At 31.3% G+C, this 15,525-nt stretch overlaps 1 protein-coding gene across 1 annotated transcript; it reads left to right on the forward strand.

Annotated features, from left to right (window-relative positions):
• Window positions 1–1,929: 1,929 nt before the first annotated feature.
• MS3_00006683 (uncharacterized protein) lies at window positions 1,930–13,382 on the forward strand. The gene is made up of 5 exons (XM_051214889.1): window positions 1,930–2,068; window positions 3,389–3,505; window positions 6,023–6,115; window positions 9,874–10,029; window positions 11,697–13,382. The coding sequence occupies exons 1-5, from the start codon at window positions 2,001–2,003 to the stop codon at window positions 11,863–11,865; spliced, it is 603 nt and encodes a 200-aa protein (XP_051068074.1). The 5' UTR covers window positions 1,930–2,000; the 3' UTR covers window positions 11,866–13,382.
• Window positions 13,383–15,525: the final 2,143 nt, after the last annotated feature.

A 15,525-nucleotide genomic window follows, 5' to 3' on the forward strand; every position in this document is an offset into this window, starting at 1 on the left:
ATATATCAGCCATACAGGAAGTCGACTGAGTTTGAATGAAAAACTCAGTGGTAGCGTCTCTCATTGTGACAGTAGGGGGAATCTAACAAAGCCCATCAGTTCACTCATGGAAACAAACATGTCTTGTTAATCAGTGTTAACTAGCATGAAACATATTTTCAAAACTTATTGTCGACTCTTTCCGATTATGCAACATCTGACGTTTATTTGCATTGGGTGGAAATTGTATGAAGGGGTTTGCTTACTTTTGTCAGTACCACCTTATTAATATCGATATTAAGTATAAAATACAATGTAACTCATAATATTTTTATACACCACTATTTCTCCTAGTGACTGAAATATATTCACTAAATGATTCCCTACTTTGAATGAATTACGTAAAAATTATGATACACTAAGTTGTATGGTTAACTGACCACCGAACAAGGCTATAAATTGTAGTGTGAATATCCGAACTGTCCAACTCGATCTAGTTGAAATCAACTTTCAAAGACTTTCTGTTACAATTATCCACTATCATCTCTCTTTTTGTCTCTCTAATTGAGGAACACTCATCCTCTGTATATTTTATTTTCCGGTTTATGCACAGTTATGAAGTGTGGCATTTTGAGTCGATGATGAATATGACTTCATATCATTGTATCTATTTTTAGCTATCTTTCTATTATCTATCAGAAATGATTTATCAATCGTCGAAAATTAAAAAGCACTGGATACTTATACAATTATAAAGTGCCTTTATTCTCAACTATTACTAATGTATATTGAGAAACATTCGAAAGTAGACAAATAAATAACCAATTCATTATAATGTAATTTGAGAACTAATATCAAATCTTTAAGTGATTATGTCTATTTAAAGTAACTGATTAATTCGATTCTTTAATATAAACCCTAAACAAACCGATACTGCTTATAGAGATTGCAAATTAGATAATTATGAAAAGTGAATTTTTCAAATAAATATGAGTCGACAACTCTTCGTAGGCCATAGTAATATGCAAATTCGATAAGTTTTTTTTTAGATGATAACTCTGATCATATATCAACCTATGTCTCAGTTCATTTTTAATCTTTATAAAATATGTCCAAATAAGGCATTATGTAATTCAATTAATTAATATCATTGATTTGTATCTGTGTCGTTGTTGTCTTTGTTAGTTCCATGGTGATTAGTTTATTAACCCCATTAGTTATGTATAATCTTGATAAGATAATATTTTGATATTTACTATTAAACTGCTAATTAAATCTTAAATGAATAAATTTCAGTGTTTAAATTAAATTAACTAGGGATACAAGACTAATCTAATCCAATGAACAAAATATAACATCTCAATTTAATAGAGTATTGGGTAGATTATTTACAATAAAATAATCATATATTTGTGATATCCCAATGAGTATACATAGGAATTTCGTACATTTCACAACTTAGTTTAAGTCGTTTCTTTAAAGAGAAGAAATCATAATTTCCTCTCATTAGGACACCACAAATATATCATTATTTTCGTACTGAACGAAAACATCTAATGAATAAATAAAAATAAAATGAAGAAATATCCATTACGTAATTCAAAGTATGATAGATAATCTTTTTAAGAAGTACATTATCCGGAGATTCGTTTGTATATTGCAGTTAATATCTCGGTCACAAACCCAACAGCTCCTACTTCAGCACGGAAGGTGAAAACTCACTCTCGACTTACGAATGTAAATTAGCTCAAAACCATTTTATAAGACTTCATATAATGTACGTCGAATAATTTTTATATCAACTTAATGTCCACCTTGATGTATCTTTTAGTTTAACGCTCACAATGTAAGTGTTATTAGGAGAAGTGATCACCTCTAAAGACTATACATTATGATATTATCTAGTGCTCGTTGACAGATCACTATTTACCGTCAAGTTGTATTTGATTTTTTCAATCTGTTCGTTCTAATTCTTTTCATACTTCTTTTTTAAAAATTCTTTTACGCTAATCTTCAGTACAATGCAGTCTCATCCATTGTTTGATGGAGCATTTCAATGCCTATTACCGACGAATGTAGTTGATGCCAGGTGAGACAAATTATAAACTTTTCTGTACTTGACGAATTGTGCCGAAAAGTAATTGAACTGTATGCCAGTTAAATATATCAGGTAGTACTTATCGAAATATTAATGCTCCATTGTAAAATGTTTACTCTATGATATAGATTGAAAGAGCAAAAAAATAATCAACTTGTGTATGAAGTAAAATATAATAATTTTATCCCGAACGGCAATTAAACCATCTAGCTCAGGCAACAAGTCATTACCAATAGTTAATTTGTATTCAAACTTCAACTTTATTAGTATGCACTCTAAACACCAAACATTCTAACGATAATTCATTCAGCCTTATAATCATTTTGCAGTTTTCAATAGATTTCTGTAAATAAATGAGTACCAAAAAACTACCGAACTCTTCATTGATATTATCATCGAATCTTTTATTTCTGGAGCACAATTTTTACAATACCCTGTACCCGTACTAATAATCTTATAAAATATTTAAGTGATTGGAATATGTTTAACTGTCATTTTTATTATTTCCATCATTCTCACCCTGAAACAAATATTTAGCTACACAGTAACTGTTAATGTAAAATATAATTTGTTTAACACGACAAAAATGTATGAACTAGAATATTTGAAAAAACCAGAAATTGTTTGATAACTTCTCCATGAATTCACAGCTTTCAGCTCTTGTAATTGTTAGACTAGGTATGTTGAAATTCAGCGTTGCACATCTGGTTTGATAAATATATAAACTTAAGAAATACTGAATTTGATTTCCGAATACGATGATCTTTTTTTATTTGCTTGATTGAATAGACGATAAGTCTAGTGAAAAACTATAAGGATATTAAAATAAGTTATCTGGAAATCTACATGAAATAGTAAATTATCCTAATGGCAGTATATATTTTTTCCATTTGCTTAATTGACTAATTAAATATTAATGTTCACCTTTGTTCTACTTTAACATTAGTTTCCTTCTAAGTATCTTTCATATTGAATTGGTATTAGATATAGGAACATCTAAAAACCAAAATACATTGGATAACTAACTTGTTAGTCCTATTTCGGGGGGCCTTACTAAAATGTTTACCTTTGACCCTTTCCATACAAAGTTGAACTCAAAACCTTTAAGTTTCATGAACACCAATATAAATTTAGATCAATTGAGATTGGGTCCTGTGATCCATATCCTAGTGCTCATCTTTTGTCTTGGCTTCTAGGACTTTTTCATTTCATATTTTATTAAGTATACTTTTTGAAAAAAACTGCATATAACTGATTCTTAATTCATACATTCTTTTTTTGATTAAACTGTTAACTACCTGCAATCGTAAGTGATTTACGTCAAATTCCTGATAACCAAGAAGTATTTGTTCATCCGTCAACCTCTCAAAGTATCACTATAGATATTTTGGAATATGTGGATGCTAGTAATCATGAAGATGCAGCAAGGTAAAGTCGAATTTTCTATTGAATATTATCTAGTTTTTGGTTTTTAATGAAAACATGCAAAATACGTACACGATTTCTTAGCATAACTTATGGAGTCCATTCCCTATTTATGTGATTGAATAGTTGTCTGTGCTTAACGTTCCGAGGCATGGTGCATTGATTAGAAATCTCAGTTCCTTAAAGTTCTGCTATGGAAGATTCCTCGGGAGAAAAGGTCAAATCAAAACACTGACAATTGTATTATAAATTCTATCAATCCGTTCGTGATGGAATTTGACGTTAGTTCTGAAGTTTTTGTTAGGTTATTCAGCTCTAGAAACTTTTACTGCTACCTAATATTATTGTAATCCCGTACTAAGATTAGCTTATATTGAATTACAGGCTAAGGTTAACTGTAGAATCTATACTTTTAAAAATAGAGGTCCTGTATAATTAACTACAAAGATATGTCTTCTACTTTGTTTTCATATACTGTACTCAAACATATCAATTAATTTGTGTTACCTATTAGTAGCTATTATTGTTAGTTCCACATTTTTTCCATGAAATTTTTTCATTGGTAATTTGAAAACTTATTGCCATGTTACTAATAATTGTAATCATTATTATTTCCCTCAATGTGCTTCATTTTTAATGAATATCTACAATTTACTGAGTACTTAATGTTTAACTACGTATTGTATTACCAGAAAATATATTCCTTTCATTAAAGTTTTATTAGGCTCAAAATTCAAAGTACTTTAAAACTGTAGATAGATTGACTGAGAAGTTTAATATTTTATTTCTGTTAATATCTTCATGATCTCTATATGTATACAAATTTCACAGTATAAAATGCTGTATTTAGAGATATGGTCTAATGAAGATTTAACGTAAATACATATATAGTATCAGAAGGGGTTTTGTGGGTGTTATAGTAATTTTAATAGTTGAGATCATGAGTCAGTTGAAGCTGTTGTGAGATAATGACTCACTGAAGACAATGGAGGATGTGTCACTCAATTTCGTGGATTGGCTGAAGTTAGATATTAACACCGCTGGACGCCGGCTCAGTGGTTTAAAGTTTAAGCATTCGCGCGCCAGACCTATAGGTTCGAATCTCGCGAGACGGGACCGTGGATGCGCACTGATAAATAGTCCCACAGTACAACGAAACATCCAGTGCTTTCAGGTTTTCCATGCTGGTCTAGCTTCATTTGACTCATGATCTCAACTATCGTAAATACATATTAACTGAATATTACACCTTTCACATTATCACATAATTTCTAGATATCAAAAGCGTAGATAGCTTTATTAAATTAATAAGGATATGGAAAGGTACTTTCATTCTTTTGTAAGTGTTAATTCCTTTCATTTTCGGAAATTTTATCGGTATCGGTTTCCTTTGTGTAGTTGTAAAGACTAACATTTGAATAGATTTCATGCTGTAAATTATGTGTCTTCACTTTGAATTGTGAATGCATTAGTTATATGCTTTTCTGAAAGGAAAAATACTGTGTTTTATTAGACGTTATTAAACTTCATTAGCATGATCTACGTTCAATCATTCTGTACTGAGATGTATTATATATGAATTGTGTCATGTTTTATTTATAAAATCCATAATTTACACGTATTTTACTGTGACACTGTAAAGAGTTTTTACTAATGATACGTGTTACTGTACCATTGTACATTCTATTATAACCTGGAGTGTATAGTTAACATTGTTCCTAATTGTGATAATTCCAATTACATCTGGATTGAATATTCATCTATGTGGTAGATTACCTTGACTTTACTTATCTAATTACTGATTGTTCATTTTGATTAGTAGTCCTTGCTTTTATATTTTGAATATCCTCTTGAAGGTAATTCCTGTCATAATTAATTTTACATGTACTTAAAATCTGGTAACGTATTTATGTCTGAAGATCACTGAATAGCTGTTTCGCACCGCTTTAAATTTCATTAGTAATCCTATGGTTATCATTTTCTAATATCATTCAACTTCTGATATAACAAGGCTATTATATTATGTCTTGATTCTTAATTCACTTTACAGTTTACTTGCTTGGTTCTATAGGTTAGATCTTCACCTGAACCCTTGAAGAGTTGTTCTAAAAAATTACCATTGAACAGTGGGTTACTAGTTTTTTCAATTTTGATTATTTTAGTGACAATTTCTTTTACCACAGTTTAATATAAACTTGTGAGTGATTAAAGTCATGAGCATTGTACAATCAGATATAAGATTTAACGCAGTAACTTTATATCTCAGAAGAAACACTATGTCATCCATATACCGGTTGTTTAGTACAGAACAGAAAAAATTGATCTATTATTTTCTATTTTCCAATGGTTGTGTAATTGTTGTCAATCGATAATCAGAACCCCCTTTAACTTGAACAATTTTCCTTTAACCATTTAATTTATTATATACTAAAATATTCAGGATTTTTTCTTGAATTTTATAACCATCCTTTTTTCTCATTGATTAATAATACATTCCTTTTTGATTTCTACCATTATCAGAATGCATTTTAATGAAATCGGTGCAGCTAATGAAGCTACAGATTCAAACATTTCTTCTCTAAGAACTGTGTCACTACATAATCCAGATCCTTAGTAAGTTTTCTAAAATAGACATATTATGCTTTAATCAATGTTTTTGTGAATTAACTTGTAAAACGTGCTTCTAGTTTAATAAAAGTTTTGTGAATGCAGTCAGCAGGGATTTTCTAAGTCCAGTTTTCATGTTTATAATCATTCACTAACATATTTGAAACCATTAACGACAAACGAATTCAATTTAAAGGTAGTTATTACCAAGATCTGACTCCAGCTAGATAACCATGGAAAAAACTAGCTGTCACTAGACATTGTTACTTCTTTAATTGAAGCAACTACACTGTGTTCAAATATTATGACCCCTTGAGATATTGAGTTCGGAATTTTCAGACTTCACACGATGGCTAAATACTCTTGAAGGGTTCGTATATCATGAGTATTTATCTGTGATCCACTAGGATTATTAAATCGAGCAGAATAATTCATTTTTCCCACTGTTATCCATATCTACTCAGAAATTTCATAACACCGTGGCGAAAAACTTATGTCAGTTATATGCTATTGCCTATCAACGAATGGGTTAACCATGGTATTGATGATAATTCCCTCTCTATAAAGAGTGAAGCAATACGTAGCTTCCTGAACTCCATTCATAACTATTAAACTAACAAATGATATAAAGGTGACATGTAAACCATGATATATCAACTTAGTGGTTTAAAGTTTAGACACAGCAAGGCCTGAATTTTTGAGTTAGATCTCTCATGAGGCCATGGATGTGCACTTTTAAAAAATCCTACACTGGGAAGAAACAGGTGTTTTCTGCTTCCTGGCTTTCAATAGTTGTCTAGTTAAGATCAATCCGCGAAGTAAGTTGTGATATTTTTGTAAGTGCTGTCGTGAACAAAATATCAAATCGAGTTATGCTTTAGGCGAGTAGTCATTCCATTAGAAAGTGTTGCTAAGAGGAACAGGCTGGTTTCGTTTAGGTCACGGATGCAATGAGCGCATTTTCACCCTCCACCATATGTTAGAGCAGCTCCTTACTTATTTCAGGTTAACAATCTTTATGTCTTTTAATATCAGGGATGCCTTTGATTCATTGAACAGGACTATTTCCTGATATTTCATGCTGTAGAAGGATGCATCTGTAAAGTTTATCAGCATCTAGAAGGCTCTGTGTGTAAACACCTCAGGGATAGTGCGTACGCACAACTACTTTTTTCTATTGTTACATTTGAACAGTGAAGTTAGACAGGTTTGCCCAATCTTGCCATTCCTTCTTGCATTTACGATCGGTCCCATCCTCGAAACAGCTCCGATGTAAGCAGGTAGTAGTTATGTGAATCTATGACATGTAGAATGACTTTTTCATTTTGAGTATGCGTATGTTATTGTCTAACTTTTAGATGATATCCAATGTATGCAACCTGCACTTATTGAGTTAGTGATCAATTTCTATAGGTATAATATGTACCTTGGACCTACTGAATGCAACGTATTTCTACAAAACTAGCAACAACCTGTGTCTCCACTCATTCCTGGTTGTAAGCTCTTAAAAGTAGTCAGAGTGAATTATGTCCGTCTGAGTCATTTTCGGAGCCGTCATGATGTTTGTGTATCTGTAAGCGGCCGAGTGAGAAGAGTTTTGTTAAACCCGACCTCTTCGAGTTGTGGGATGTTAGCAACTCTCTGTGTCCGATTATCTTTGTCTCCAAAGGATTGATGACATTCAGTAACAAAATTATGTTCTTAATTTTGAGGTCCAGTAAAGTAAAAATGGAAATGTTTCAAATATTATCCTAGCGGCTTCCAAATCGTGCGTTAGTTACGAACACTAGGGCTGGTTGGAAAAGGCGGATAAGTGGTTAATATACGACCTGGCACCCTAAAACGAAAGAAAACTTCAGAGGACTAGCGTCTGGCGACTCTTCGTGACTTTGTGGTTTTGATCCTAGATGTGTTGCAACTTATTCGCTTGAGAACATATCAGACAGAACTCAGAATGGCAGCCAATTGTGATCCTGATTTAGTTTTCTATCCCATTTTTTATAAAATAAGAACTTATTACATTCCTTCTATTAGTCTTCCTCTCCTATCGCAATTTATTTTCTTTCATTAATTTTCTACACCTTTTTCTTTTGTTTTTGATTACGTTCCCCTTCTCGAATCTTATCTCTCCACAATGTCATATCTTATTTTTATGGAGCATATTTATATAGTACCCACCCATACCAATATTTATATGTTCAAATAAATAAAGTTTGGTCAAAACATTCTCGAAATATACATAATGTATTTTATAATGTACCAAGTGATAATCTAGTGAATGAGAACACCTGTGGGGACAACCAATTGTATTTGATAAAATCTGATGACCATACGGTAATACTTCATTCTCAAAATATCCACCAATTGTCTCAAACTTTGTTTTTCCTTCGTTTGCATACCAATCACTCTCTGTTCTTATTCTCTTCTCTCCGATTTTCTCAATCTTCCGCCTCCAAGCATTCCTTTTTTGATTAGTGATACACACTACCTATGTTTGTCAATATCAGTAGCATACACCATAATAATAAACTAGCATAAAAATAGAATATTTCCATATTTAGATGTTTATTAGCTAGACTACTATTATTTTCTTTAAATAAAATGCGTTAGACAAAATCATTTAACCTACACAAATTAATTTCTCAGTTTACTGTACTTAAACATGCACAAAATTCAATAATTCATTCAAGAGTTTTTCTTTTTTGAAGATAAAAACCAATAAACTTGTTGTATTTCAGAAATGCAGAAAAAATCTATCTATTGATACGTATTAGTAAGAATGTTATACTCTTTCACCCGCTCTCTCTCTCTCTCTCTATGTCTATCTTCCAACAACTAGATTATGTTAGCCAGCACAATAATCAAAGATTTTTTTAAACTTATGTAGATTACAGTCTTACATTCATGGAATAATTAATCTCAAATTAATTATACTGGTTTCCTTTAAAAAAAAAAGGGTTAACATGAGAAATAATAAAAGTGAATTTGATTATTCTAATTGGTTAATTCTTATATTTTGAAGGCTCTATTTTTTTAAACAAACAGTTGCTTTTAAAATTTCTTACATAACCATCGTTTCGCTTCATATTTACACTTTCTCTCTCTTGAAAATGTAACAGTCACCTTATATATATATATATATATATATATATATATATATATATATATATATATATATTCAGGTAATTGAGTAATTGCCAACTTGGTATTCAATATCTGTTGTCGTTGTTTGGGGATACAACTAGGCCTCATTATCAAGATTTGTGTTTTTCTTGAATTTGTTTTACGGAACATAAATAAAAATCTACTGTATTTGGAAGGATCTATGCATTTACTTATGTTGTGAACCAATGGTTTTACATGTTTGTCTGAATTGCTTGTTTTGTAAACTAATTTTTAAAAAATCTATGAAGCTACCTTGCGGATTTTTCTGTGCAACATCAGTTACACATACGGATTGTAACCAGCATTAAAGTCCAGTACATGCGTTTTGCCCTGTTTTTAACTCGTCAGGTGGGTATCCTTTCATCTTAGTGTTGATTTCTACACAGATTCAAACCAAGTGCTGTTCACTCCGAATCTCAACGTGTTATCTACTGAGCTACTGAATTCAAACAATCACTAACTTGTTCAGTGGGTTCAAAATCTAACTAACACTGAAAAGAATCGACTTCACTGTGAACGTATTACTTATTCGTTTGATCTCTCTCTCTGTTGGTAAACCTCTCTATATAATAAATTTTATGTTTTCAATTAATTTATAGCTGTTCTTCTGTCGTTTTATTATCTGGACAGCAAAAAGTGTCCAAGTTTAATCAATCCAACGAAGATGTTGTATTCATTTATATGGCTTTATATAGATATACACAATTCCAAGCGGATGTATTAGTTATTGTCAATAATCCTGATGGTGAAGATGGGTATGTTATAAAGCAAAATAATTCTCTTTCTTGTTATAAGTAGTACGTATTACCCATCTACAAAATGTAAGTCGGTTTATTATTGCATTTCTCGTTTTATTATGAATCTTATTCCCACTATTACTTAATATTATCAACAATTTAAAATCAACCATTACTATAAACCAGTTTGCTAATACCCAAAATCGAGCTTCCTCGATGTTTAACAATTATGAAACTACTTGATCAAAGTTTGATGATGCAGTCGCTAATTATAGTCAATGAGTTCAAAAGTTCAAATATGACTATATCTGCTTCATTTGGGGGAACCGGCTAGTATCAATAAACCTCAAATCCTCAAAGTGTGTTTTGAAGTTAAGTACACAATTTTGTACTTAATGAATGAGTTGATCCATTACTTTTGATCGGATTCTAAAGAAATGCATTCCAAATTCGTTCAGAAAAATAGTTTTCTAAACTACGATTGTGAATTTAGAGGAAATAAATTGTTGATTGTTTATCACATTTGTGTATTACAAAATGGTGACCGACAAAGTCCTCAGTTAATTAGCAACAAGCAATAGTTATGTAATTGGTTTATCAAATATTCTGTTTTCTACTGAATGTTTTTCTCAACTTATCCCGTATATCTTGAATATCCAATAAAATGTCTACATTAGGATGTTGCACTAAATACAAAACATCTTCAGACGAATTCTGTTCATTGAAATCATGGACATTTGTGTAAACGCTGACAGTAGTGGCAGTATTGCTATGAATAACTAGGTCACCGTCGTCTTTTCTTAAACAACATTCCTGGCTAATTTTTCAGTTACTTTTTAGTGCTGTCATAAAATATTCGTATTTTAATTAATAACAACGCCTACACCCGTTAAAATTATACCATTCTTTGCAAATGTTTTGATTAAGATTAAAAATACTCAACTCAGTAACTCAGTAATAATATCGACCAAAAAAACCAGTATCATTTTCACAAAAGTCGACTGATATAAGTTCAATCTCTGAAAACCAAACAAGAACCAAATTGGCGACCTGCTTGAATATCTGGTTATCTGTTCTTGTCATCTAGATATTGCAACAGGTTACCTGTTTCTTGTTTGTTTCAACAATATCATTATGTCTATTAATCGCATAACTTATTCAGGCGCATTTATGAAAATTTTATGACCTTTCGCTGTACAAATTAAAAAAGTACAATCAGAGACATCATGGTGGCTGGCATTAATCATTGAAATGTCGATTTCATGAAGTGCTGTCATCCAACTGGCGATCACATATTATTTATCGTCAGTATCGATCAAGAAATAAGAAGACGGAACTTTTTGACATACTTCGTGCTGGAAATTCTATATTATACCAAAAATATAATATTGAATAAAGCCATTAATAAAAATAATAATAATGTACAGACTATAAGGAATTAGAAAGAAAATGCTAGTTCCGTAATTTAGTCAACTCGAACTGATGTACGTGCGTACGAAATTCTACGTTGTTACTGACTGACTGAGAAAGTAAATGCCGTCATTAATTACTTGATAGTAAAATCATTATTCCAATAGGTTAATTAATTGATATATCACTTCTAATTGATTTTGTCTGTAGTATCTAATGCTTTACTGTCATTAAATACTAATGATTGTGTTTCTTGTCCTTTTTTTTACTTTCAGTAGTATCATTCATTCACCTTCATCAGGTCACGATCAAGTTCATTTCACGTCCCAAAATAATAACAATAATGATACTAGCTATTCTACAGATTTAATATGGTCACAAGATGAAATAAACACAATACTACCTTCTTTACGTCTAATAAATTCAAATGTGTTTGCATCATAACATTTGATAATTGTTTAGATAAAATGTTGGTATATGGTGTTTTTTCTATTCATATATATATTTGAATGAATATTCTATTTTATATCCTTATACTGTTTATAGTGCATTTAAAAAAGTCCTCAACTAACAGATTTTGTTCATTTTTCTTGTAATGTATTTGTTTTGAATCCATTACACTTTTGTAATGAAAATTTGTGTTTACAATTCAATTAACAGATACATATACACCATGAAATGGTAAATAAACATAGATTCCAATAAATCTATCCTAACCTACATGAAGAACATCTTTATGATCATAAACAGACTATTAAGGTCTTTAGGAATAGGTGCACCTCATAAAATGTTTACTTTCAACATTATACAAGCCAAAAAATACAACGACAAACAAACATTATCTACAAGCTAAATTTCAGTATTTGAGAAAAGAGTTACATGTGATAAAGTACTCACCATATCCTCATGTATATACGTAAACATTAAGTGAGTGTTAAACATCGAGATATAGCCTCGCCTATAGCAATACATGTGCACAATTGTGGAGATGAGTTAGAATGACAAATATTGAACAGATGAAACATAAAATACTGCAACTTCAATCAACCATCAATCAGTGGGCATATTGAAATCGGCCTGATCAATAATTCATGAAGGAAACGGATAAAATTTAACTCCAGATCATCGTGTAAACAACGGTTACACAGTAATTGACAACAACTAATCAAATCCTTAGTCAACAAAACGAGCTGTTAGTCAATTGTTTGAAAATTCTAATATTATATTTTTTCGAGTGTGCTGATTGTTTTTTCTAAAAAGATCATGAAACGACGAATAAGTCATCCAGTTCAGAGAATACATTACCTCTAAAATCTTCATTCTAAGGTATCAGTATTCCTCACTATCTCAATGTAGATTTATGTAATTAATCTTAACTCCCAAGTAAAAATTTAAAACCTCTACTAATAATTCAAAACAATCGCTATGATTGGGAATCTTGGACTTGATAATTATTCCATAATATTGTGATTATTTCACTTATCGTCTATAAAGTCTTCAATGTCCAATTTGCTACAGATAACAAACTCGCCAGGTTTTTAATCAGTTAACGTGCTCCTCATTAAAACTTGATGTCTTAACTGATTGTAAAATAAATCTAAGTTCAAAAGAATTCTGTACTGTGAACAGTTTTACGAAATTTCTCATCTTCACAGACTCCTAGTGTTTTTTTATTCAACTCAAAAAATTTAAATACGGAAATATAACCCTAGAGTGTATTGAATTTTAAATGAGTGCCAAGAAATATAAAATCACCAAATATATATACATATGTAAAACATATTGTTGAGTCGGCTTCCGGAGAACTTCAACGGAGCCTCTAGAGGCCCAAAAAGAGCCGAAGAGTCCTAGACGATCAGAGCATGATGGAGCATTCTAGAAGTTCAACGTGGCGTGCTACTATATGTCAGTAGCATAATATGTCGTTAACGGATTGGCCGAAATATGATGTTGATTTAACAGACGCCAACATCTATAAATACCCATGATTTTCTGTACAAAAATGAACCTTGGGATAAAGTATTTTCTCTCCTACTTGCGTCTTTCTGGTGTTCAAGTCGCTAAGTAGTTCTAGCGTGCGGGTCATCGGAATAGCTTAGGAAAACGAATATAGCGTTCGATCGACAAGACTTATCACATATGACAAATTTTTTACGCTACTAGAACGTGTTTCCATATTTATCGACTGTTAATATCTAACTAAACACAAACGAGTTATGTTTTCAAGACAAAATTAACTCATATGATTTTCCATGTAAATAAAAAAAGTTATTACAGGATAAACCAAAATTGAATAGATCTGTCCTTATTTATTGACTATTCATACTAAACAATAAGCCAAACAAAGTTCTGTACAACCAATAAAAATAATTCAATTTTAAATATTCAACTCATGATCTCTACTTTTAAATGAATGGAAACTTTATTTAAGGTTACATAACAGTAAAAGTTGCCTACTTACACGAAGACACAAGTGGTGTCACCACTTCTTTTTTTTTAATTGGTAGATTACTAATGCCCTATTACAGTCATCTGATCACAAATAGCGTGACCAAATTGTATTGTATACTTATTTATTTAGAAAAACAATTAACTATGGTAACATAGGTAAACCGTGCTTTATGTTGTATTGATTTCTAACTAAACTGTTTTGGAGACATGGGGGTTGTATAAACTGAGAATAAGCAAGTATTTTATTTTGATGGGGTACACAATGAAATAATCAAACATGAAGTATGGCAATCATCTTAGTTAAGTTCCAATAAATCAGTACTCCTGTGATGGCAGAGAATTATGTAGGTGTCGTTGATCAGATATTCAGGTTCCATTTAGGTTAATTTTAAAAAAATTTACTAGTTACCATACCAAGTACGGAATTCTAAATGTTGGGTCATTATATAGTTATTTGTGATTGATTTATTTGCGATAACAGATGGTCGTATATCGACTCATTTCAATAACATACTGAAAGACATGGAGAAAAAGCCCATGGGAAATTTTTAGCTAGAACAATTAATTAAAGTATAAGGAAACAGATAAAGAACTAAAACTAAACTATCTTTCAGCAACCTTGAAACTACTAGGTAATCAACATAGATCGTCTTCAACTTACCAAGATTCTTCCTGTACTATATCCTTATTGCAATCTTTCTTTTATATATTACCACCTCTGAATTAACTACTTTTATGAATCCGGTGTCCATCTTGTTGGGTTAATGAGGTATGGCTACTTGGACCGATGCATATATGTGCCTAGTCCTATGTTGTAGCTGACTGACTTACCAAGATTTATAAGACCAGATAATATTTATTTCTAGCTAACTGTAACCTTCACAGTCTGACGCAGGAACTTATACGTGATTGTTGATTGGTATCATTTGTCGTAAAAACAAAAAAGGATACAGACCTTCCAGAACATTTCCCTTTTCGATGTTTCTTATGTTTGTGTAATCCCAGTATTTGTTTGTTCATCTAATTTAATAATGTGGTTTTCAATTCTGACTACAACAATGTGACTCGCTTCATTTATGTTAAGACCGACAGAAATGTACTTGTCTGACTATATTATCACCCTCACTTTTAACCTTGATCAATTAACTATGTGCCGTATGACAAGTAATACCTCACTTTAGTTCAATATTTTGAACACAAATGACATTTTTAATTCCTCAATATAAAACTTCGCATAATCAGTTAGTTTTTTAGTGTTTTTATCATTCAGACTCCATTCGTTTGAGTCCGGTTTTGTAGGTAAATTATCAGTTCAGCTACTTCTATCCATACCACTAATTTCATTGTTTACAACTCTGGGTATCATAAGTTTCCGACGGTAATTTGATCCGGTCCACCTTCCAAGGATCATATAATCTGTTTCGAATAAGTTTTAAAGAAGTTGCTCGTTATTGTAGTTATTAATTCTGTTTGGAAAAGTATTGTTGCAGTAGAGTATATAATAATTTTCTGGATTAAAAATTATTCAGTTCTTACCTTTGATTCATTGAAATCATGAACGGATCAATGTTAGATCACCGTTGAAAACCTGGAAGCACTGAATAGCCGTTCATTGATTTTTGTCATCAGTACGTTTTTTTTGCAGGGACTTAT

Source organism: Schistosoma haematobium, chromosome 2 (assembly GCF_000699445.3).
Source record: "Schistosoma haematobium chromosome 2, whole genome shotgun sequence".
NCBI lineage: Eukaryota > Metazoa > Platyhelminthes > Trematoda > Strigeidida > Schistosomatidae > Schistosoma > Schistosoma haematobium.